General features: G+C 43.5%; 1 protein-coding gene across 1 annotated transcript in view; it reads left to right on the top strand.

Annotated features, from left to right (window-relative positions):
• The first annotated feature begins 4866 nt into the window (after positions 1-4866).
• Positions 4867-27136, top strand: part of igdcc3 (immunoglobulin superfamily, DCC subclass, member 3) — a 128692-nt gene continuing 106422 nt past the window's right edge. Inside the window, exons 1-2 of the mRNA XM_068018038.1 lie at positions 4867-5010; positions 12717-13022. Coding sequence (XP_067874139.1) covers positions 4947-5010; positions 12717-13022 — 370 coding nt within the window. The 5' untranslated portion in view covers positions 4867-4946. The remainder of the gene's footprint in view (positions 5011-12716; positions 13023-27136) is intronic.

The raw sequence follows: 27136 nt of genomic DNA on the forward strand, positions 1-27136 counted from the left end.
GCATTGGTATATTTGGCATGATTTAGAGCAGAACAATAACTCAGGAGTGAAAATTCATTATGATGATTGTCTTGCAGAGTACAACTCATTGAAGAAAAATAATTGAGGAGGGACATGAACCAACCTTTTAAAATTCTGAATGGCATTGATAATCTAACTCTAACTGCAATTGGAGGATTAGTGAGCACCAGTACAAAAATGATAAGCTTCAAATACAACTGCACGCCCCGCCGTGCCCCCGTTACATAAACACACAGTTACTGCCAATAGGCACCCATCATGTATGAGGTCTATTAGAAAGGATGGGCTTGGTGTATCTAATAACCATTTCTCATTCAGTATTTTCCAATGTTCACTTCTGGAAACTCAACACCAACCAAGACAGGAAGTCCTTCGTAAACAAAACGTAGAATGAATGAGAACATTTTCACGTGCTGCATGGACAGATGGGGCAAATGTCTCTTCTCTGGTTGTAAAAACCCCAACGCTAAGAGAGTCTTAATCCAATCCCTAATTGGTATAAATTCATAGAACAGAACTGCCCAAATGTAGCATTAAATGTTATGTATTTCCCAGAGAAGCAAGTGTTAGAAATAAAAATGTCACAATGGTGGATTAGAGGTCTATTAAATCATTCATGGGATATGGGCATTGCTGACAAGACCAGTATTTATTGACCATCCCTAATTGCCCTTGAGAAGGTGGTGGTGAGCTGCCTCCCTGAATCACTGCAGTCCTTGTGGTGTAGGTACACCCACAGTGCTCTTAAGAAGGGAGTTCCGAGATTTTGACCCAGAGACATTGTAGGAACGGGGATATAGTTCCTAGTCAGGATGGTGTGTGGCTTGGAGGGGAACTTGCAGGTGGTGATGTTCCCATGCACCTGCTGTCTTATTCTTCTAGGTGGTGAAGGTTGTGGGTTTGGAAGGTGCTGTCGAAGGAGGCTTGGTGAATTGCTGGAGTGCATCTTGTAGATGGTACGCACTGCTGCTACTATGTGCCAGTGGTGGAGGAAGTGAATGTTGAAGATGGTGGATGGGGTGTCCATCAAGTGGACTGCTTTTTCCTAGATGGTGTTGAGCGTCTTGAGGTGTTGTAGGAGCTACACTCTTCAAGGCAAGTGTGGAGTATTCCATCACACTCCTTACTTGTGTCTTGTAGATGGTAGACAGGCTTTGGGGAGTCGGGAAGTGAGTTACTCACCACAGAATTCCCAGCCTCTGACTGTCTTGTAGCCAGTTATAGGGCTGGTCCAGTCAAGTTTCTGGTCAATGGTAACCCCCAGGATGTTGAGGATGGGGGATTCATCAATGGTAATGCTGTTAAATGTCTTGTGGAGATGGTTAGATTCTCTCTTTTTGGAGATGGTCATTGCCTAGCACTTGTGTCGTGTAAATGTTACTTGCCACTTACCAGGCCAAGCCTGAAGGTTGTCCAGGTCTTGCCGCATGCAGGCAGACTGCTTCATTATCTGAGGAGTTACAAATGGGACTGAGCACTGCAATCATCAGCGAACATCCCCACATCTGACCTTATGGTACAGGAAAGTTCATTGCCGAAGCAGCTGAAGATGGTTGGGCCTGGGACGCTACCCTGAAGAATTCCTGCAGCAATGTGCTGGGGCTGAGGTGATTGGCATCCAACAACCACAACTATTTTTTTTTGTATTAGGTATGACACCAGCCAATGGAGAGTTTTCTCCCTGATTCCCATTGACTTCAATTTTACAAAGGCTCCTTGATGTCACACGTGGTCAAATGCTATCTTGATGCCACTCTCACTTCACCTTGGAATTCAGCTCTTCTGTCCATGTTTAGACCAAGGCTGTAATGAGGTCTGGAGCCAAGTGGTCCTGGTGGAACCTAAGCTGAGCATCATGAGCAGGTTATTGCTGAGTAAGTGCCATTTTATAGCACTGTTGATGACACCTACCATTACTTTGCTGATAATTTAGAGTAGTCAGGTGGGATGTTAATGGGCCAGATTGGACTTGTCCTGCTTTTTTGTGGACACATTGCTGGGTAGATGTCAGTGTTGTAGCTGTACTAGAACATCTCGGCTAGGGGCATGACTGGTTCTGAAGCTCATAGCCTTTACTGTGTCCTGTGCGCTCAGCCATTTCTTGATATCACACAGAGAGAATTGAATTGGCTGAAAACTGGCTTCTGTGATGCTGGGGATGTCATGAGTGGGCTGAAATGAATCATCCACTCTGCACTTCTGGCTGAAGATGGTTGCAAACCCTTCAGTCTTGTCTCTTTCACTGACCTGCTGGGCTCTGCCATGTTCATGAAGCCTATTCCTCCCATTAGATGTTTAATTATCCACAACCATTCACGACAGGATGTGACAGGACTGCAGAGCTTTTATCTAATGCATTAGTTGTGAAATCACTTGGCTCTTTCCATAGCATTCCGCTTCAGCTGTTTATCATGTTTGTAGTCTTGTATTTAGCTTCATCAGGTTGTTACCTCATTTTTAGGTATGCCTAATGCTGTTCCTGGCAAACTCTCCTACATGCCTCATTGAACCAAGATCGTTTGCTTGACTTGATGGTAGCGGTAGAGTGAGGTATATGCCGGGCCATGAGGTGCCTGATGTGGTGGAGTACAATTTAGCTGCTGCTGATGGCCCACAGCACCTCCTGGATGCCCAGTTTTGAGCTGCTAGATCTAATCTGAGTCTATCTCATTTAGTGGTCGTGCCACACAACATGATGGAGAGGGTCCTAAGTGTGAAGACAGGACTTTGTCTCCACATGGAACTTGCGATGGTCATTCCTACCAAAACTGTTATGGACAGTATCTGTGACTGGTAGATTGGTGAGGATGAGATCAAGTAGGTTTTTCCCTTGCATTGGTTCTCTCAAGCTGTAAGCCCAATCTGGCAGATATGTCCTTCAGGACTCAGCCAGCTCGCTCAGTCGTGGTGCTACTGAGCCACTCTTGGTGCTAGACATTGAGGTCCTCCACCCAGAATGAATTATGTGCCCTTGTTACCCTCAGTGCCTCTTACAAGTGGTGTTCAACATGGAGGAGCAGTGATTCATTCAATCTCTTGCTTGACAAGTCTGTGGGATAGCTCTCCCATTTTTGGCAAAATATTGCAGGGTCAGTTGGGTCCAATGCCAGCTTTATTAATTGACTTTTCTGTAGCAGTTTGATACAAATTGCTAGGTCATTTCAGAGAGCAATTAAGAGTCAACCACATTGCTGTCACATATAGGCCAGGCCAAGACAGCAGATTTTAGTGAAGGACATTAGTGAACCAGATGTATTTTTACAGCAATCCAGTAGTCATGACCACCATCATAGAGACGAGTTTTTTATTCCATGTTTTAAAATATCAACTGTATTTAAATTCCTGCAGCTGCAGTTGTGGGATTTGAACTCATATCTCTAGAGCATTAGTGCAGGCCTCTGAATTACGATTCCACTAATATTACCACTATGCTACCATAGAATTAGGGTCAAAGTACTTTGATCATCAGAGTAGGTGGAGCTTTACCGTGCCTCTACCCTATTCCACATCTGACCTACGCCTGTTTAATGTGCAGAGGGAGTTTTATTCTATGTTTAATATCCTGTTTGGGGATATTTATCCTTCATTTAACAAACCCTGGAATTGTAACGCAAGTGCAAAAGCAGAAAGTTGGTTCATTGTGTAGTTTAATATTCTGTAAGATTTAAAATATTTTTAAAATACCATAATTGTTTTAAAATTCATGCCACTGAAACCCCTATTCTTCCTATTCTATAAAATGTAATACATGGAACATTTTGAGTCCCGGTATAACTTGATTTAATAGTAAGTAACTGAGTGTGTATAAAATTCTTAGCTCGGCCACACTATCTAAAATATTCACACAATTTAAATGTATTATTTACCATTCCATAAAAATAAAATCTGCGTTAATTCTTCTCATATCCATAACCTATGTCGTCTCTTTAGCACCAAACGCGCGGGGATTTGGAAATTCACATCTAAGCCTCGAGGTGAATTTCACAGCAGGATGAGCAATATAGTAAACCTCGTTAAAATTAAATGTTTTAAAAGTGTGTTCATTTTAATGGGGCTATTGTGTTTGGCGTGTTTTGAAATTGTTCACAAACCGTCTCTGCGTGTAAAATGTTTTAACTGTTTGTTTTACACTTATCCTATAGATAATATATGAACTACAGGACGGTGTGGGGAGATATTTGTTCTGATCGGCTTGACCGTATCTCATCCGCGGAAATATTGATAATGGTGCTGGTTGTGAGCTGGGTTACACGGTATTATCCAAATCATTCAAAACAGACCAGTTCTCCATTCAAACAAAACAATTTCTTATCCTGTCCACCTTTCATATTCCAAACTGCTCCACATCCCCCTTTAGCTACAAACGCAGGTAGACGTTTAAGGCGTCTTTCTATTTTTAAATACATTTTGAGAAAGCTGGAACTTCAAAATTTGTCTATCCTGGAAATTAAGAACTTTTTTTTGTTTTAGCCAGTGGGAGCCTTCCTCTCCCAGGCGACTCAGTCCGGGCGCTGACCCTGCCCAGGACTCCTGGTAAATTTCACTCTATTCATGGCGAGCTCTGCCTGCCTTTCTCCTGGCCAAGTGGGCTGTGGCAGAAGAGTGGAGCTCGGTGCCGTGTGGATGACTGCGAGCCCCGGCAGGATGTGTGTGTGTGTGTATGTTGTGTGTGTTTGCAGCTCCGTGGCCGGAGGCAGCAATAAGGTGGCTGCACTTCCCCCGATCGTGGCCTCCTGAGTCTCTCTCTCTCTCTGTGTGTGTGTGTGTGTGTGAGTGGAGTGAGCGAGCGCGGAGAGATGCTGACAAACTCTGATAGATGAGCATTGAGCACCATGGCGTAAGCAGGTCCAGCCTCCCCATCCCACACTGTCCTACACTATGACTGTCGCTGAGCTCCTGCTTTGAGGGTTATACTCAGAAGTGGAATGGCGTTGAGGAGATTGCCTGTGCCCTGCTACTTCTTGGGCTCCCTCCTGATCGCTCTCGGAGGTGAGTAGTTTGGCTTCTTGCAGATCACCAAGTTGCATTTTCTACCCCCCACCCCCCCCCCCCCCCCCCCGCAAACCCCAACTCCAAACCTTTTGTCTGCGGCTGCAATTTCCTGAACTGACCTTGGGGATAAGTTTGGCCACAAACGGCTGCAAGTGAGCCCCAGCGATCCGATTAGGAAATATAACCCCCCCCCCCCCCCCACCTCTCACCCACACTGCAAAGGCATCGCTACAAAACAAAAATAGGAGGAAACCGAAATGTTTCTCTCTCTCTCTCTTTCTGCAAAACTGCTCTTTGACAGATGGAGGATGCGAGCCGGGAACCATCTGCTGGTTTTCAGATGGAGATTCCCCCACCCCCCGCCCACCCCATTTCCATCACCCCTTGAATCTCTTGTCTCACTGAACTGGGAGATGGTCCCCTCTCCTTTCACCCCGCGTGTTCCCCGGGTCCGGGCTAGCAGCGGGGAAGAGGGACCAAACGGCCGCACGGAGCCCCAAGACTCCATCAAAGGGATCCTTCAGGGAGACTGGGGGGGAGAGGGGGGGGCGGGGGTATGAGGAGCTCAGAGCGGGGCAGAAATCACATGAAATCTACTCACCATCTCCGGGCAGTGAAATCTCCCGGAAAGTCTTTGTTTTATTCACTGTTCATTTGACCCCGGGATGGTTCCGTTTCTTTTGGGGGGGGGGGGGGGGGGGGGGGGGCTTCCCTCCCCCAATTTATCTGGTGCAAGCTTTTGGACTCAGTAGTAAAATAAAAACAAACGCATGATATTGATGCCATGTGTGGAAATGGTTGAAAAGTTTATTTTGTTTACCTCTTGGGGGTAGATTTTGAGGATTGTAACTGCAGTGGGAAAGACAGCGTGCGAGCTGAGGGTGTGTGTGTGTGTAAACAAGAGAGGGAGCTCGGAGTCAGCTCTGAGCCAGGAGCATGGCTAGTGGTGGCAAAATAATCGCTTTAGAGGCTTAATATTGGGATGAGAACATCCAGCAATAATCTGCCTCCTTTTCTTTGTGATCAGCTGCATGAGGTTTGTTCCCCTTTTACCTCTTCAGTTATTTTCTGCCAGAAAGGTTTGGAGTGGCCTTTAGGAAAATGTTTTTTTTAAATATAATTATATATATATATATATAAATCACACATGCAGTAACGCCCCTTCAACGTGGATTAATTTTTTTTAAGTTGCTATGGATACATGTATAGTTTAAATACTCCAATCGTCAATGTCAAGACTCTCGCCACTTAACATCACGATAATTTCTCCACCTTCCCTTGACTTATTTCCTATTTTTTTGGTCAACTTCAGTTGTCGAGGGTTCACAAATCCTTCTTTGTCCCCGGGTAGTTCGTGGCTCTGTGGCCGCTTCCAGTGCTGGCAGTCCCGGAGGGATTTCGAAGCAGCAGTCGGAGTTGTGGGGTGGGGGGTGGGGAGGGAATTCAGCACAATGTGAGACTGCAGAAACCCAGGGAGAGGATCCGGACTGAGCCTCCGGCCACCAGTGATGGTTTCCTTTGGAAACAAGGATCCGGGACTGCACGGTCTAACGACAGCGCAGCTGCAGCCTCAGCGCATTTTGTGATTTTAATTCACCAGAGAACCTCGGAACCCATGAACCTGCCTGGAGGCAAGTAGCAGCAGCACAGCCCCCGGGGGAGAGCTGAACACAGCCCAGATTTAGGAGGGAGGGATGGAGATGGCAGAGGAGTTCCGCTCAGCCATGCAGGAAAAAAGCAAATGCATGGACGGTTAATCTTTGTTACACCACATGGTGCGAATAACCAAGACAGCAACTCTTACTCAACGCAGGGTTACTTTCTCCTGCACAATCCAACACCTACAACTCCAACCCAAAAGAATGCTCCAATGGTACAGCTGTCAAATGACCTAAAAACCTAAGAAATGCGTTTGGGGAGGGCAAACAAAGCGAGGGAATACACAATAAATGGGAGGATATTGAGAGGGGTAGAAGAAGTGAGAGACCTTGGAGTACGTGTCCACAGGTCCCTGTAGGTGACAGGACAGATAGTTAGAGTGGCGAAGAAGGCATATGGAATGCTTTCCTTTATTGGTGGAGGTATAGAATTCAAAAACAGGGATGTGAAGCTGGAACTGTATAAAACGCTGGTTAGGTCACAGTTGGAGTATTGCGTACAGTTCTGGTCACTACATTACAGGAAAGATATAATTGCTCTGGAGAGAGTACAGAGGAGATTTACAAGAATGTTGCCAGGGCTTGAAAGTTGCAGCTATGAGGAAAGATTGGATAGACTAGGGTTGTTTTTCTTTAGAACAGAGGAGGCTGAGGGGTACTTAATTGAGGTGTACAAAATTGTGAGGGGCCTAGGTAGAGTAGACAGGAAGGACCTGTTTCCCCTAGCAGAGAGGTCAATTACCAGGGGGCACAGATTTAAGGTGATTGGTAGGAGGATTAGAGGGGACATGAAGAAAAGCTCTTTCACCCAGAGGATGGTGGGTGTCTGGAATTCGCTGCCTGGATCAGTGGTGGAGGCAGAAACCCTCAACTCATTTAAAGGGTACCTGGACATGCACCTGAAGTGGTGTAACTTGCAAGGCTACAGACCAGGTGCTGGAAGGAGTGATTAGATTGGGCAGCTATTTTTTTCAGCCGGCACAGACATGATGGGCTGAATGGCCTCCTTCTGTGCCGTAATTTTTCTATGGTTCTTCTATGCTTCTAACTCAGCAACATCCAGCATTAACTAACCCAACTCAATATGGTCCAATTTTGAGTCACCTATCTCCACATTGGCAATCAATCCAGCTGATACCACTTATTTAATTTCACTCAAGAACCTGGACGAGCACTAAGTCATTACATCTCAGCATCTAAACCTAAGACAGCTGCCTAATGCTTGTTGTACGTGATAACAGTGACAACACTAAAGTATGTCATTGGCTGTAAACACTTTCTGACATCCTGAGGTCTTGAAAAGTGCTATATAAATGCAAGTCTGTCTTCTGTTATTAAACTTCAATTGGTGATGTGCTAGAGAACCACTATTGTTACATGTAAGTCTGCAGTGACTATGCATTGCTAATGAAACCAGATTGAGATTCCAGTTTACAAAGCACTATTGCATATCACAGGTCCATGGGAACACACTGTGCTGAGCAATAGGAGAATCATGTTGATAATCTGGTTAAACATAAGAGGAGCAAACAGAGGATTTAATAAGCAGAAACAAAGGCAGAAAATACTGATAATATTCAAGAGGTCAGACAGCAACTGTTCTGATTAAGGGTCCACACTTGAACCGTTAACTCCACTGTTCTCTCCACAGTTGCTGCCTGACCTGCTGAGTGTTTCCAGCATTTTCTGTTCTTGGTAGCGATTACCAGTATTTGCAGATTCTTGCTTTTATCTAAGGGATAGAATACCCTTTAACATGGCACCTCTGAAAGGGACAATGTCCTGCAGTATTGCATGCATTATACATAATCTATGCTGAAATCAAGATTTGTGCACATTCATAAACCGAATGTAGTATCTATCAAAGATAATAATGAATCCTATTCTACACTGTTTGCTATGAGAACTCAGCTTGTGAATGTGTAATTCAGACTGAATAGAGGTTTTGAGATCTTCCCAAACTGCGTGGTCTTATGGTCTGTTACATTAGTAGAATCCCTTAATTGATCCATCACTCTGCAGTTTCCTCCCAGGTATCTCTTATTAAAGATGCTTTCTGTAGACTGTAACTTTCACATTAGCTGTCATCTTTTGCCTTTGGGCAGGAGGGGGAGGGGAGGATTCCTGGGTTTTGGGAACTGTTCTGGTAAGTCTAGCTGTGTTTCATGAAGATTATTCCATAGAAGTACAGTATCATCATTTTATAGAACCTTACCTAAATCTGGAGTCGGAACCAATACTAAAACATTGATATTATTGTATGTGAGATAGCAAATTAGAGAATATACCATCTACAGCTAGTTGTTAATGACTGACATTTAAATCTACTTTTCTGCAGTGCTAATAGCAAAGGATTCTTGCATATCTGACATGTTGGTACTTTGGGAAACTGAAAGAAAAGTACAGGGGGATAGAATTTTAGAAAGGAGCAAGTAAATTATCCAGTGTTCATCTCTGTTGTGCAAATGCCTGATGTGTGTATTTCTGCATGTGAATCATGCAGGACTCATACTGCTGTGTTGATGGATGTTATGTGTACATCAATGTGTTTGGGGTAGCCTGTCAATGAAGATGGCAGTGTGGGGGTGGGGGGTGATGTTTGGGTGGGGGCAGTGTTGAATTCTTGTGCGGATGCATGTATGTGTGCAACTGATATGGCTGAGAACTGTTAAAGCATGTGATGCAGTGTTTACATAGGTTTTATCCAAACTATACCTTAACAGTAATGAGCACCTCTGAGTGTAAGTAGGTGTTAAGTGTACTCCAAAGGCTTAAAACACCGTTTTAGAGAGAATGTGAAAGGATAAATCTTGATATTAAAGAGATTTTAGAACAGCTGTTCTTAACACAGTGAGCTTGAATAGGACTTGAAAGCTAATACATCCTATTGATACTGAGTGATTTGTATCTATGCTAACTTTGCTGTTCAGTTATTATCAGGCAAAGTATTACACTTCAGGTGTTAAGGGTACTTGAGCGGTGTTAACACCACTTTGCAAATTCTGATACTCATTTATCACAATGGTGAATAATTATCACCCAGTGAACTGAAACACAGATTTAACTAGTTATTAGGGGGTCAGGTGCAATTAGCTTAAATAATGTTGTACATTCCAACATTTCAAAACCCTTACATCACAGACACTGTTAGTCATATCTGAACCAATTTTTACTTTCATTGGCAAGAATAAAACAATGTGGTTCCTGTTCTCAAATGGCGTTTCCATTGCAAAATGAGGCTGAGACATTAGGGTGCTCTACCACAGATCTTTTTCAGTGCTGACGCCTAGTTCAATGCACACTTAGGAAAAGATTGCAGTACAACCGTTGGAAAATTATTGTACAGAAAATCAAGTTTGTCTTTCAATTGGCATAAACCAAGTCATCTTCCACACAGATATATTACTTGAAAGCAGAAGCCAGATGATAAAAGTCAGAACATGCAACAGAAGGTTTTGAAAACAGACTGCACTAATGACAGCGAAGTGGCAACATAATGCACGTTTCAAAACAGTATATGAAGTAGGAATGTAGAACTGGATTGAAGGACAAAGGAGGACACTGGACCTAGAACTGACAAAATGGGAATACATTTCATTTTGCAGCATTGATGTCTCTCATGTTGCTGAGTAAAAATCCTACCCTGAAGGAAGTGTAAAGAAGTATATCCCAAAGCTGAGAAGCAGCCACAGGCGCAAAGAATTTAGTGCTGTTTCCCTCACCTAGGAGGTTAAAAAGTTTAGTTATCACTAGCACTTTACTGGCCTTGGCAACATAGATTTGCTAAAGCATGGTTAATATTTTTGTGCTCACAGATTAATGCAAATTACTTCAAAGAAGCTCCACTGTATTTTCCACCCTCTACTCACAGTGCTGTAGTAAGTCAAGTTAGTTGTATAGGTGAACTGGTTCAGTGTTGCTTATTGTATTTGAACAATTTTAACTAAAATTGGCAGTTGATGGGGATTAGTTCAGACTATGCAGTGTTAATGCATGGTGGCAAATGTGCACAATTACCAGCATAAAACTGTCTTAATTGTCTTTACACGTTGTCTGAAAGTAGGCCCCTGAAGGTCTTATTTGGGACCTCACTGTCAGATCCATCAAACTTTATTGTAGAAACCGCGCTGTATGATAAAGCAAGTTGTTGCCTTTCAGCATTGCAGTGGAATGCCTGCACTGACGTCAAAGGGATTTAAACATCAGGCATGTTGAAAATACTGAAAGCAGTGCCTGAGATTCCAATATCATGTAGTAGAAGGTGGAGACTGTTGTTCTTTCTAAGGAATGTTGAACAGATTAGATTTTGCCTGGTTAATTGGAAGAGGAAGCTCTTCTTGTGCAGGCAGCATGACTGAGAAATACTGCTCAAGGCCAGCCCCTAGTTTACTGTATGTTAATAAGAGCTGCTGTCATTGAACAACCTTGGCCACTGCCATCCAATTATACAGTGTTACTTTCCATTGATCGCTTAAGCACTTTGTGCAGAGAAAGTTATAACATACTGTGTGATTTTACTTCACTGTAGTTGTGAGGGTGATGGATGTTCCTGATCCAATGATGAGCTTTTGATATTTGTTGTTTTCAGATGTTTCCTTCAAAAATTAAACATCAGATTTTAAATGTGAATATTAAGTTTTACAAGAAGACCACCAGATGTCCCTATCCAGAAATACATTAGATTGCATTACATGTGTGGAGGGTGTCATGCAACCTTGTCATGTTGATAGATAGTATGGATATATGATAGTGGCTGCAGAGGTGTGTTTGTGCACCTAAGACTCTCCATGTAATACAATAGGATGCATGCTAGAATTTACACATAGCCTGAGTGCACGCATCAGTATTTGCACAGATAAGTACCAGCTGTGCCTACTGTATCGAATCGATGCCCACTCACACTGACAACTACCAATACATGTTGTCTCCTGTAGATTTCCTTTTCTGTGTATATAGCGCTGTATAATCAGATGTTATGTGTGCAATTACTCGTGCACTTTTGTCAAATGCGTAGTTGCAAGCACACAGTTTTACTCATGCAGATGCTATCATGGGTTCATCTGATACATAAAGATGCAAATACAAGTTGGTATTGCATGTGGAGTTGTTAATGTGTAATTTTACATTACGTGCAACAACTAGTGCGCATCCTTAACTGTGTGTGTGATACAACTACACTTCCTCATAGTTTAGTTGGTAGTGCATGTCCTTTTTGTAGGTTTAGTTTAGTTTAGAGATACAGCACTGAAACAGGCCCTTCGGCCCACCGAGTCTGTGCCAACCATCAACCACCCATTTATACTAATCCTACGCTAATCCCATATTCCTACCACATCCCCACCTGTCCCTATATTTCCCTACCACCTACCTATACTAGGGGCAATTTATAATGGCCAATTTACCTACCAACCTGCAAGTCTTTTGGCTTGTGGGAGGAAACCGGAGCACCCGGAGGAAACCCACGCAGACACAGGGAGAACTTGCAAACTCCACACAGGCTGTACCCAGAATTGAACCCGGGTCGCTGGAGCTGTGAGGCGGCAGTGCTAACCACTGCGCCACTGTGCCGCCCCGTGACATCATCAGCACCCATTTAAACTATGAGCAGTTGCTAGTACCAATAGCATTACATACAACCTCTCCCAATGGCTCAATTGGTAATTGGCCTGGCCAATGTGGGACAGAGCAATGATGGTTTCTGGCTTACTCCCTGTTATGTTCTAAGTTAGCTGACCCCAATCATAGGGACAGTAAGGTTGCTGCAATTAGCTTCAGCAACTTGAAATGTATACAAATTGATGTGAACATGGATTCAAACTTTGTATGTGGGCCACAAGGCTCTATGATATGCCCCTATATGGCCCTTTATGGTCACGTCACACTGTTTTGTTAATATTATTGTGAATTGTTGTTCTAGATCTGAAATATGTGGCTTCAGAAAGGTTCAGTGCATTTATTGTGAATGTGTATTGCAATTGCAACAAAACATGTAAGAAATGATATAGAAGGTGATGCTATTATGTGCTTCTTTGTTTCCTTTCTTAGATTTAGGCTGTTCCTCAGAACTGACTTTCACCTTGGAACCCAGTGATGTTGTGGCAGTGGAGGCTCACCCTCTGAAACTGCACTGCCAAGTGGAAGGAATGCAGCCCATCAGCAAGTCATGGAGGAAGAATGGAGTCCTGTTGTCTGATAGTGAACACATCTCTCTGCTCGCCAACGGATCACTCTACATCACAAAATTCCAGAAGCTGAGGGATGACGGCTCCTCTGATGAGGGTGAATATGACTGCACTGCCCAAAACTGCTTAGGGCTACTGGTCAGCCGGAAAGCAAAAGTGCAGGTTGCAAGTAAGTGAATCTGATGTACCTCTAAGAAGGAGGAGTTACTGCAGAGTCTGACAGCATCATAGATAAGATGATTATAGAATGATAGAAACTTTGTTACATCAGGAAGGCACTTGCCCTTTACTGTTTGTCTTGGTGCTAGCTCCTCAATCGGAGCTATCCATTCTGATTCCACTTCCTTCTTCATGCTCTGTGTTTCATTCTTTCTCAAGTGTTTATTTAATTCCATCGGGGACCTTTTACTTTACTTCAATAAGTTGTTCACTAACTGCAGTGTGTGCTTTGTATTCAGCTGATTGCAGCAGTGACTGAAGTGAAAGTGGACTTCAGTACGGTGCCCTAAATCCCAGCCTTTCCACAAGGTCTTGGTCAGCAATGACCTGCTCCAGGGGTGCTAATGCAGAGAGCTAGCACAGACACAGCGGGCCGAATGACCTCCTTCTGTGCTGTAACCATTTTCTGATTCTACGATTCTATAAGACCAGTGACCAATATAGGGCAAGTCAGAATCTGCCTGCTGGAGAGTGAAATGTTTGCTACTCCTATCCAGGAAACAGTATTCCGAATCACATCACACAGAAGATTATTGGATTTCATCCCATTTCAATCATAGAAGCAAAATATATATAACTGCCTCTGCAGCTCATTGGGAAGGTATTGCTTCTGATAAATGTGGTTCCAGAGGGCAAAGCAGCAGAGTGCCATGTGGTGCCATGGAATGGTAGGACACCATTTTAGTTTGTAGTGCAAGCAGTATTAAAGCCATTTTTCAAAATCACCCTGCCCTGACACTAAAGTATGTAATTAATTTACTGAAAGACCTGCTTCGGAATGGGATGAAGCCTGTAGAGGTTACTGTTTAGCTTCTGATTATTTAAACCTGACCTGAAATGAACAGGCCAGCCATTAGAAGCAGGCCAGTGCATTGACTGTTCTTTGACCATTACTTCATTAGATTTATTAGATTGTGTTCTATTTGTGGAAACAAATTGACTTAATTGCATTTGTGTGTAAGAGCTCAGGTACTTCAATTCCCTGTGAATTGACTGGCCAGATCGGACTTCATATAACAGGAAACTTGAAACGTTCATATGTGATACTAATGTTACATGAGGTGGGCCTTCATTTGGATGCAACTTATCAATAGGTGATCGTAACGATACTTATTGATTGGCTGAGCCATCTGCTCAGGTTTAGAATTGGATTGAGTTCAGATCCTGGTCTTTGTTGGGTTTGTTCCATTTTATTTATTGCTTTCTGGTCCTTTCAAGACTCTTCTGGATACCCAGTGCAGTATGCTGTTTGATAGATGCTACTTTTGATCAATGCTCTTCACTGACTAGTCATACTAAACCAATAGGTCATATTTATAAAGCTGCAAAGAGCACACAGGTTAGCAATGGCCTAGGCTGGGAGTAGTACAGTGAAGACAATGCCAGGAGCAGGCTCGATGAAACTCATCCATAGCTCAGCATAATGACTACCTCTTCATTTACTTCAGCTTCTCATGTTTCCTTTTAACTCTGCTGGTATCCTAAGCCACGGTCTTTGGCACGTCACCTGTTTTTTAATTTAAAAACAATCTGGGAACAACTCAGTTGCAATGCTACAGCGAGTTGGTATAGCCGCAGAACATACGGGAAGCCATACAGCTAGGAAGCAGCCTGGGAGCAAGTTAACTAAGCAATCCAACTCAGCCACCTGGGAGCAGATTAGAAAAATACAGACCAGCCTGGAAACAATACAAGTTTACGCACCCTTCAATTTTCCCACATTCTTGGGAATTCAGACCCCTATTCAGCAATGCTCCACCCAGCTGCCCAGTTTTGATTGATTATGGCTACGCTAAGAACACTCTTTGGCTTCATGGAGGGATACATTACTGCACAAGCAAGCTGCACTACAAGGCTGCCCCATTCCATCACTTTCTGTTTAATAAATTAAACAAGAGGTTACAATGAACTGTATCATGTTCACCATTCTGAAGATAACATCTTAAACAATATCCAAAAAGGACCAAAGAGGTCGGCTCTTGCTCTGAGAACCCATGGGGAAAATAAATATGTAATTGAGATGCTGGCTCGCAGAAATATTCACCACATTACCATAAAGAGAGATGGGTTTTGTGGGTGAATAATAGAGAGATGCCTCTGGAAAATCTCTGCTCTGAGCAGAGCTAGTTAGTAGATGAAACCGAACTCATCCTTCCCAATGAGATCTGCAAAGCACAGAGAAAACAATGAATCCCAAAATTATTGCAAAGGCTTACACTCAGAAAAAATTTATTTAAAAGTTATTATTGAATCTTAAACTTTTATTGGATCGGGAAGACACTACATGCTGACCGAAACCAACAGAAATGGTTTAGTATTATTGGATAGACTTGATAATGGAATAAAAGATTATGGACAATAGTAGTAATTCCTGAAACTACGCCTTTTGCTTAAAGTTTTCAAAGGTTGTTCCAAAATGAAATGAAGACCCTAACTGAGATGACACTTGTTTTCTCATTGGGTTAAAGGCCGACTCCAGACCTGAGGAAGCAAAGTTGCCTTTTGCAGCTTCGAAATGAAGTAACTATCTTGAAAAGCCCATCTCCCAATCTGTACAAAGCTTTATGTATTTGAGCCTATCTGTAATCTAATTCCCTTGGAATTGGTTGGACAATCCACAACTTGTGTAATTTGATGAAACTGTCGGCTAGGTTCGTAAATCACAACGTGACCTCTGGAACACTCCCCTGATGAAGACCATTGATTGTATCGCTCAATAAGGAGGATTTATCACCATCAGGACGCACTGTCCCTCTTGCCTTCACACAGGACTGGTGCTGCTACCAGTCTCTACTGTTTCCTTGGTGTTCCGAATTGGTGGGGGATCTCTTCCTGATGGATTTTGAACACATACTAAGCTTTTGCGACCATTTCTTGCAATCTCTTACCATTCCTGTTAGTGATTTCTGCTGGTTCTCATATCACCTGTGCTATTGTGCCCTGAAAGTGCATGGGAAATTGTAAATTAGATGCCTGTTGGGACAATGCAGTGGTTTGATTGGCTTTCATTGTGTTGTTAATGTTCGCATGAACTTTGAAGTCACGTTACAGTTGTTCCTTTTCCACATCATCTCTTGCACTTGTTCATCTGATTTCCAGTGAAGTTACATAAAATCTTAGATCTTTCAGTATGTTCTATATTTAACAGTGCACACTAACATACTATTATGGTTACAGCATTTTGCACTCGCTACACTCCGAAGCATAAATACATTTCTATATGGTAAAGCCATATACAGATGCAAGTATTCTTCTACTTATAATTTATATAACACAACAAACTTATATAATTACAATATGAAGAGCAAGGACCCCTTCCAGTGTCCCGGCCAACTTTTGTCCCTCACCCAAACATAACAACAACTTGTATTTATATAGCACCTTTAACATAATAAAGCATCCCATGTGCTTCACAGGACCATTATAAAACAAAATATGACACCAAGCCAGATAAGGGGATATATGGCCAGAAGGTCAAAAGCTTGATCAAAGTGGTAGGCTTTAAGGAGTGTCTTAAAGGCATAAAGATAGGAAGAGAGGTGGAGAGGTGTTGGGAGGGAATTCCAGAGCTTGGGGCGTAGGCAACTGAAGGCACGGTCACCAATGGTGGAGCAATTAAAATCGGGGATGTTCAAGAAGCCAGGATTAGAGGAGCGCAGATATCTCAGGGGGTTGTAGGGCTGGAGGAGATTACAGAGATAGGGAGGGGGTGAGGCCATGGAGGGATTTGAAAATAAGGATGAGAATTTTAAAATTGAGTCATTGCTTCACCAGTAACCAGTCAACAAGCACAAGGGTGAGGGGTGAATGGGACTTGGCGCTTTTACACTAAAACAGATCAAATGGTCATTTATCTCATTTGCTGTTTGTGAGACCATGGGCTGAATTTTACCTTAGGCGGACTGGAAATCGCCACCAACATAAAATACAGGATGGATCCCCCGAAGCAGGACTTCCACCCTCCGTGAGCTGCCGGCCAATCAGCGGGCCGGCAGCTCTTAGTCCCAGCAGCGCCACCGGGAGTGGTGGCCACTACTTGGACTGCAGCCCAGCCAATGCCAAGGAGCCTGGAGGGAAGGTAAGTGAAGGTTGCCTCACCAGGGAGATCGGTCCTTTCCTTTTGAGGCTGGAGTGGTCATTTGGGGGTGGGGGACGGGGGGGAGGGCAATGACAGTCAGGCACAGGGTGCCCGATTGAGGGCCACCCCCGCCTCCCAACCCACCCCCGGGACCCAAGACGCCCCACCCCCCACCCCGGGGCGTGGAAAGGCCGGCAGCTATCGCTGGGCGGCCTTTGTCATCCCCATCATGCCTGCTTGCCACTGGTAAAATACCCGTGGAGGCAGGCGAGGGCCCTTGTGGCCGTTAAGTGACCACTTAAGGGCCTTGATTGGTCTTGGGCGGGCAGGCCGTTTCCCACCCCCCGCCCGACACTGTAAACTTGGCCGGAGGCGGAAGCAGAGCGGGTAGGCCTCCCGCTCAATTTTATGCCACCCCCACGCCACCACCTGACCCGCTGGGGCGGCGTAAAATTCAGCCCCTTGTGTGCAAACTAGCAGTCTCTTTTATCTACAAAAACATCAGTCACTACACTTCCAAAGTGTTCTAAGGATGTGAAAAGTGTTATATAATTGCAAGTTCATACTTTCTAGTTACTAATTAACTCCAGGTTGTGTGCACATTAAGAATTTTAACAAGCCAGAGATTATTTTACCTCATCTCAAAACAATCTGTCTGAGCAATATCCCCGTACACACATCCACTGCCAATTTCTGTTGAGGATTGCAATCTGAAGCAATGTTTTGCTCCTGGGTCACTGTCAGGAATGCTGCAACACAATGTACCATAGTGAGATGAGACATGGTTTTCATACCTCACACTGATCTCCTGCTTTCGAATGTGCTGCCCCAGGCAATTGACAAGGGAGGCCTGGCTTATCCTTAGTGCAAGGGGGAAAACCAAACTGCGGAGCAGATAGCTCTTTTCGAACTACAGGTTCTGTGGGGAGGGACCAATGCTGAATTCCAGCTCTGACAACATCCCACAGCCAGGAAGCCCCTGAACAGAGGCACCAGAAACCTACACAGCAGCAGATCTGCTCAGAGTTGAACCGGAACGAAGCCCTAACTGGCTTCCAGGCTGTATTATGAGGCCTAAATTGTCAGCTTGTTCTGCATACAACCAAGCTCATAACATCTGAGTGTTTCTGGAACCTGCGTTTTCATAATTGTTCTGAAATTAGCTGTTGTAAAGATCTGGGGGAACGGGAGCTGAAATTCAACTTTAAGCCAGGTGTTATACACAAATCAGGTGGGATATGGAAAGGGCCCCATTCCACAGAAGTGATGGGGTTGTCACATCTATAAACACAGATGGCAAAATTCAGCGTTCAAATCCGGGGTGGCGATCATCAGGGGCCGAGCATTGGGTGTGTAAAAGAGAAATTGCAAATAGAGGGTGATGAATGTTAAATATGTCAACACTGAGGGCAGACAGATAGCATTAGATAAGTAAATGCAGAAAGTGTAAGGACCTAAAGTGCTTTGTGCAATCTATTGCTCAGCAGGTCACTGAGGTGCTCAGCGTAAGTGGAAAGCAGTTCACAAAAATATAATAAATACGTTGTTTTATTGTTTCAATCTCTGGGAAACCATGAATAATCCGGTGTGGCGCGGAACATCCATTTTGTCGGTCTGGGGTATGTAAAGGACATTACATGCCACGTGCTTAGTGCACTGACTCTGGCAAGACTTAAGGGTGGCGCAAGGCCGAGTTTGGCTTGCAGCGAAACCTCAGCTATAAAGAGAGAAACTGCTACCCTCACAGTGAGAGCACAGCAAGGGCAGAAAGGCGACCCGAGTTCATTTGGTTCTGTAAATGAGATCACTTCCAAGAAGCACTTTATCCTTTCCACTGTTATCTCTTTGAAGGCTTTTTTTTTTCATTTAGCGGCCCTCATTACATTTCACTCAGTTTGTCCCTGGGAAGCTATTTATCATCTCAGTGTCCTTACAGAAGTAACTGTGGTCCTTGTAGGTCATAAGAGCAGTCTCTGACATTGTTCTCTCACAATCCAGTCACTAAGCAACCATGCTGCAGGGGAATGGGCCTAATTATCACCTCAGAAGAGCTCTTCTGCTTAAACTGTCATTGGAAAGATCTGAAGTGGTGCAATTTGCAGTTGGGTTTTTAAAGCCATTTGGGTTGAAATCTATCCATCGATTGAAGTAATAATGCAAGCTGATATCTGTGCTTTTTCTCTGCAAGTGGCACTGAGCATCTGGTTTATTTTTTAGAAAAACATTACTTAAAGAGAACACAAGATGGCAGAAAGCAAAATGTTTAGACCAGCCGCCTAACAAGTGAAAGAGAAATTGTCTGTTTTTAGGGCTGTGACACCAATCTAAAACGCAGTTCTATTCATATTCAAATATTGCCATTCAGATGCAGAGAATAGGCTTCACTTTAAGGAGCACACAATACACACTGAGGCCCAAACTGCTGTCTCTCATGTAATCCTCACAGATATGGGTAATCCATTCTCTGGCAGCTAGTCTAGGCCACACTGTTGGAATGCATTAATTCCTGCTGGTTAGTTACTTTACTGCTTTTATGGAGTTGGGGGTGGTGTTACTGTCCCGTATATTATTGTCAGGTTTTACATGTGGAGAAATCATAAGAACATAGCCAGGTAGGGAGAAAAAAGGCTATAAATCTGTCTGAGACAGAATGAATTCACGCTGCATTCTGCTATAAATTAGGATTGGTCACATCCTGTGAGATTACATCACTTAGCTGTTGAAGAATTACACCATTAGATTTAAGTAGAAAAGGCAATTCTACATCGGGTAGTGGTGACCTCATCATATAGTCCCACTAAATGTGCGACTAAAGGTTGAAGAAGCCGTGATATTAGATTCCATGCTTCTCCTTTGAAACTTGCAGGATCTGGACTTCATCTTTTAATGCCACAAGTAAAATGTCATAAAAATCCTCGCGGTTGGACCATTCATCCTGTTAAACTGCATTGCCCTTTCGCAAATTCCTAAGAGAAGGAACGTGCTGCATTTTCTTGCTCAGAACTTGATTACTTTCAGTTTAAATTTGTTAACTATTGTCATACAATAAAATGGCAACTCATTCACTTACTAATGCATCGGATAGATTTGGATAACACTAGCGTTTCCTCACATAAGGAATATATCCAAGAGGTCATGTTGACATTTCAGCATCAAAGGGTCGACATTCCTCTGGGAACTGTGGAATTCCTTTCCTGGGGCTGGACAGCTCTTCACGGCAGGCTGCTCTGCTCCTGCAGGGATCTTGGTTCTGTGGAGCAGTGCTGGATCACACGCCTGTCAAAGCTGGCACCTCTTCAAAGTTCATTGATGAATGGGTTTTCTTTGTCAGCCCTAAGAGCCTCCTATTATGCGCCTTTGATGTCACATTTTGCACTTGCTGCTGTCACCGAGCTGAATTACTAATTTTCACAGGTCAGGAGAGAGTGACAATAGATCTCAATGTGTGCAAAGGAATAGCTGGAATTGTGATGAAAAGTTGGTTGCATTTAATATGTGCGCAATGAGAAGCATGCTGACTTTTAGTCTTGCAGCTTGAAAGTTTGCAAAGAATGCCATCAAAATTTTGAGTTTGAACCTAACTGCATGAATATTTCAACCAGATTCGTCTGACTCGAAACAAGTTTTTTTTGGAGGATTCAGGGAACAGAAGGGTGCAATAAAGAAAGATTTTTTTTCAAATTATTTCTGAGTAGGGAGGAGCCTCTTGTGAGTCTGATGCTGACGTTTGCAGGGTAACACTGAGCAGTGCTGATTTTTTTTTCCAAGAGTTTATAAATAGAATGAGTTTCCTGGGTCTGTGACAGGGGAAAAGTTTCCAGAAGTGTCTATAAGTAGCAGTGTGTTTGTTGGGGATGTTTCAACATCAGCTTGCATTTATATAGTTCCACAGCATGGAGAAATGTCGCAAAGTGTTTCATAGAGGCTTACTCAGACAAAAATGGGTGCCAAGCCAACGAAGGAGATATTAGAAGGGTTACCAAAACGTTTGTTTAAAAAACTGAGTTCTAAGGAGGCTCTCGAAGGTGAAGAGAGAGGCAGAGGGGTTTCCGGAAGGAATCCAGAGCATGGGGCTAAGACAGTTGAAGTTCATTGGTGGAGCAAAAGGAGGCACAAGGAACTGAGAGTTCTGGGGTAGGGGGATAGTTATTGGGCTGGAGATGGTTACAGAGATACACCTAAGTCATGAAGGCTGTGGATGAGAGCTTTCAATTCTAGGTGATAGGGAACTATGAGCCAATGTAGGCCAGCAAGGGTGGAGGTAATGGATGAGTGAGATGGTGCAGGATGGGCCATGAGCAACAGTGTACTGGATGTTGTGAAATTTATGGAAGGGGAGGATTGGAGGTGACTAAAGCATGGATGAGTATTTCAGTAGCAAGCAAACTGAAGATGAAGTGAAGGCAGGTGATGTTAACAGAGGTGGAAGCATATAGTCTTTGCAATGGAGAGGATATGGGGTTGGAAGTTCAGCTTAAGGTCAAGTACACATTTAAGTATTTGGAGTATTTGTGGCAGAGGGTCTTAGTTTTTTTCTTGTGTGGGTGTGAGTTTTTGAATGTGGCTGTGAGTTTATTTGGTATTTGTGTATGAGCTGTACATTTATTGCGATGTCCATGTGTAGCCAAGTGTTAATTGGTGTATTGAATATGGCAGTGTGTTTATCTGTGTGTGACTGTGAACTTATTGGCGTATCTGTGTTTAGTTTAGTTTAGAGATACAGCACTGAAACAGGCCCTTCGGCCCACCGAGTCTGTGCCGACCATCAACCACCCATTTACACTAATCCTACAGTAATCCCATATTCCTATCACATCCCCACCTGTCCCTATATATTTCCCTACCACCTACCTATACTAGGGGCAATTTATAATGGCCAATTAACCTATCAACCTGCAAGTCTTTGGCATGTGGGAGGAAACCGGAGCACCCGGAGAAAACCCACACAGACACAGGGAGAACTTGCAAACTCCGCACGGGCAGTACCCAGAATCGAACCCGGGTCCCTGGAGCTGTGAGGCTGCGGTGCTAACCACTGCGCCACTGTGTTGGTGTGTTGCATGTAGCTGTGATTTTATTGGGATATGTGTGTGGCCGTCATTATATAGGGGTAAGCGTGTGTGTGAGTAGTGTGTTTATTGGGGTATCTAGCAGTTTAAAATGTTCCTTTCTGCTTGTAGTTTATATTTTGCATTCATGAGATATGAAAACAATGACTCTGCTCACTATAGTGCTGTGGTGATATCTTGTCTTTCTTAAAAGTTTACAGGGAAAGATATACATTTATACTATGAATTATCAAAACAATTCAGCATTGAAGAATTTACTGATATTTAAAAGTTCTGTCTCGCCAGGGCTATATTGATGGCTCGGTAATTAAATACACTACACGGGTGAGCAATGAGCCATAAGGAGCAAGCATGAATTAGTTTTGATTGCTGCTCTCTGCTGAGTGAGTTAATCTCAGTTGGGCCAACACATTTGGCCTCAGTCTACCTGGCAAATGAAGAGGAAGAAATCAGCCATGGTTCATGTTTTTGATTTCTATCCAGTGACTTCTCACTGGGAGATACTAGGCATTTGTGTAACAACCACTGAGTGACCAACCTTCTTGGACAGGAGGAAAGTGGGGCTTTGTTGGAGTCAAAATGGCTCCAACATGACATGCTTGGCAATGAACCTTGGAACGAAGTCAGCTCACCATGAGAGACCCAGTCATCTGATTTGTGAACTAGGCTGGCTCACGCTATTCACAAGGTGTCAGCTGTGGCTCAGTTGGTAGCACTGTGCCTCTGAGTTAGAAGGTTGTGGGTTCAAGTCCCGCTCCAGAGATTTGAACATAAAATCTAGGCTGATGCTCCAGTGCAGTGCTGAGGATGAGAAATTAAACCAAGGTCCTGCCTGCCCTCTCAGGTGAACCATAAAGGATCCCATGGCATAATTTCAAGGAATAGAGAGTAGAATTTCAGAATTTGCTGATGCTAACAAACTTGGAGGAGTGGCAACAGCGAGGATGATATGAACTGCCTGTAACAGGAGATAAGCTAGCAGAATGGGCAGACAGATGGCGTTTAGTACTGACAAGAGTGAGGTGATGTATCTTGGCAGAAGGAACAGGGAGAGGCAATATAGAATTAATGGAACAGTTCTAAAGAGTGTGCAGGAACAGAGGGACCTGGGAGTGTAGGTGCATTGATCTTTGAAGGTGGCAGGACATATTTAGAGAGTAGTTAGCAAAGCATGTGGGATCTTGGGCTTCATATATAGAGGCATCGAGGACAAAAGCAGAGAAGTTATGCTGAACCTTTATAAGCTCTGGTTAGGCCCCAACTGGAGTGTTGTGTCCAGTTCTGGTCACCACACTTTAGGAAGGATGTGAGGGTCTTTGAGAGGGTGCAGAGGAGATTTACCAGAATGATTCCAGGAATGGGGAATTAAAGTTACAAGGTTAGGTTGGAAAAGTTGGGATTGTTCTCCCTGGAGCAAAGGAGATTGAGGGGAGATTTGATAGAGGTGTTCAAGATTATGACAGGCTTAGATAATTTAGACAAGGAAAAACTGATCCCATTAACTGATGGTACAAGGACTAGGGGAAGGTTTTGGCAGGAGATGCAGGGGGGGATTTGAGGAAGAACTTTTTAATGCAGTGAGTGGTAATGACCTGAAACTCACTGCCCATGAGGGTGGTGGAAGAGGAGACAATTAGTGATTTCAAAAGGAAATTGGATGGGCACTTGAAGGAAATAAACTTGCAGGGCTATGGTGATCGAGTGGGGGAGTGGGACTGACTGGAGAGCTAGTGTGGACTCGATGGGCCAAATGGCCTCCTTCTATGCCATAAATGACTCTATGACTCTAAGAGCAGTGTCATGGCCAATATCTATCCCTCAATTAACATCACGAAAAACAGATTATCTGGTCATTATCACATTGCCCATTTTCCTACATTACAACAGTGACTACAGTTCCGAAGTTCATCATTGGCTGTAAAGCACTTTGGGATGTCCTGCGGTCAGGAAAGGTGCTATACAAATGCAAGTCTTTCTGTTTTACTCCAGGGCACTGTTGAAGCTCAACCAACCTGATTACTTAGCCTTGTTCACTAATGGAATTGAAAGCAGTGAGCTGTCACTGGTTTCTTCCATGTAACCCTACATTCCAATGGCTAGCTGAACACACAGCGGGAGCTTACCCGTGCATTGCACTGTTGAACTGGATAGTTTTAGCGGATTAATTTCCACCATTTCCCCTGTAAATATTGCCAGCCATTCCCTTAGCTCCCTGGACTTGGATAAGTGGGGTGTATCTCTATCGAGAGAGAATGTCCACGCTGTTTACAGCAAACATAAATTCCACAGTTGCAGATTTTGCTGTAGCCTGGCTCGGAGAATCTTTAAACATGTTGATGGCATTCCACATGTTCCAAATACCCAACTAACCAAAAGAAGTGTCACCCCTGAGGAGAACAACTTGGTCAGCACAGATCAAGGGTCGAACCCTGCAAGCTTCCCAGTCTGTTTGCCTCAGTTCCATACCAGTTGAGCCATTAGGGCAGTCCAGAGTTTACAATTTTAAGTCATGTCATCTACTTTAGCTACTAAGACAGCTATGTTTGACTGAGCTTTCAGTGGTGGTTGTTCTAGGTTCTCTGGAAACTCCCTGATGTTGCCCTTTACCATGTAAAATTTAATGTGTAAGGCTGTGGCTCCAAGCATCTGCAAAATCAAATAGTGTTTGAAGTTGTTTCACCACACAGAGTACAAGAGCAAAAGGGAGAAAGATAAACAAGCCCATCACCAGCTTTTTATTCTGTATCCTTTCAAAGCAACCAAACTCCTGAAATCATGTGGGAACTCTCCCATTTCATGAGCACCCAATTGTGTGGAATGTGCTATCTTTCCATGTTCTTGGGATGGTATCTGGCAGTGTGTTGGGGGCAGTGTCTTTTACTGTGATTTGGTCAATGCCTGTCTTTGCACAAGGCAACTTATGGCACAATGCTGAGGCTGATATCTCTTGCCATAATGTATACTGCAACAGCTTTCCAGCTTGCTGGAGTTGGCATCTGTTAACTTGCTGGGATCGGTATCTGACACTGTGCTGGTGTTGTTGTCTCTAACTCTGCTTGGGATTATATCCATTATTGTGTTGAGGATCGTATCCATTACTGTGCTGAGGATTATGTCTTTTACTGTGCTGGGGTTGGTATCTGTTACTGGTCTGCAGATGGTATCTTGGTTTGGTATCTGTTAATGTGCTGGGAGCTGTTTGTAATTTGCACATTACTGCTTATTTGTTGTAGTCATATTCTAAAACGCAACGGAAAGTGTTGCGTCTCAGTGTTCTCAGTAAATGTTATGACTATCATGTGATAAGCAGCCGACAATAACTGATAAGTACACGTTTGGAACATTATGGGGAGCATGAGGTCAGTGAAGAAATAAAACAGCACCAGCAATAAAATGCTGCTATTGTCCCACTGATTTGGGGAAATTGGGACAGAGAGCAGTGCCTTTTGGTAATGAGAGTTGGCCATTTTGTTCCAAGACTTCATTACCATAGAGACCACTGTAAGAATCAACAATTAATTGGACCCTTTTATGACCTCTTCAGGAGTCCAGTGCAATTTTTTCACTGAAGGAAAATGCAGTGATTTAGTTTATTTTGGGTATATGTCTGCACGTACATGAGATTTCTTGACGGTCGTTTCATATTCTGCAGAGCTCTGATTGACAAGAATTCATTTTTTATACCTTCACACTATTGGAAGCACCAGGAGAGGGATTTATGTGATAGCCCCTATTCATCTATCTGTCTTGTTCACTGTCCATCAATTCATAGCTTGTCACCTCAATAAAGTACAAATCACTGAATTTCTGCCAAACTTTCCAGGACATGGAAGTGGTTATTTAATGAGGTCCGAGACCCAATATAAAGTGTTCATAAATCTCACAGTTCTGTAGCGTGTGACAGAATCCTGTGATTACCTTCTGCAGCAGTAAAAAATAATGTTTAAAATCCAATATAATAAAATTAGTGTATGCAGCAATGAAAGCTGCAGTGGAAACATTTCTAAATTTCAATATTAAAATATCCACTCAGTTTGACACTTAGCTGAGGTGATTCCTTATAACCCCAGTAGGTGGCGTTCTAATAGGATTTCTAATGTTAATCCAATCACTGAACTATGATGGCTGCCTGTGACATCACCTCTTGGCTCGCGATTATCTTTTCCCCACAAAATCACTCTATTCGCTTTTTTTTCTCCTACTGAAATTTCTCATGTGCAAAATAAGACAATGGAGAGAGTGAGACCACATTCTCCAACCTATTGTGAGCAATGCCATGGGAAATGCTCCAGTAACAAATTATGGGTGGAATACAATACCTTTAAGCAGGGCAGTGAGGGGCAATGTCATTATCAGTGTTAATGTCAGTTATCTGTTGAATGAATGAATTGGTCCTAAAAGTGATGTTAAGTTGTGGGGGTAGACTTCCAACTTGCCACCCAGGCAGAGAACTGGTGTTGCCTGATTGGCATTTCCAGCGACTTCAAGCAATGGCAGCCAATCAGCAGTGGCAGGTTTATGCCCTGATGGTGAGTTGAAAATCTGCCCCCACTTTTAAACCTGTTGCCATGTTTTGCGGCTATGTCTGTTTTTGCGTCAATGACAGTGTCTATCCAAGTGCTGCTGTCAGTGTCTGTCTCCACAAGAAGATATTCTCACAATGTTGGTAATGGTTGCCTTGAATTTCTGTGCTGGAGGAATCATGTAAAAGGCTACAAAAGCGCCAGTAATGCAGTTTTTCTGAGAGGTCCACTGGTGTCGCGCTAAAGCTATAGCAAGAGTTTGGGAGCGCCCCATGGAAATTCTGTGGTTGTGTTGAGAACTCCCTCTGTTGTTGGACTGGGATGGTGTCTATCTCTGTGCTGGGGGCAGTGCCTATCTTTGAAGGAGACAGTGGTTGTGCAGAGCATCCCAGTG

This window comes from Heterodontus francisci, chromosome 38 (assembly GCF_036365525.1).
Source record: "Heterodontus francisci isolate sHetFra1 chromosome 38, sHetFra1.hap1, whole genome shotgun sequence".
NCBI lineage: Eukaryota > Metazoa > Chordata > Chondrichthyes > Heterodontiformes > Heterodontidae > Heterodontus > Heterodontus francisci.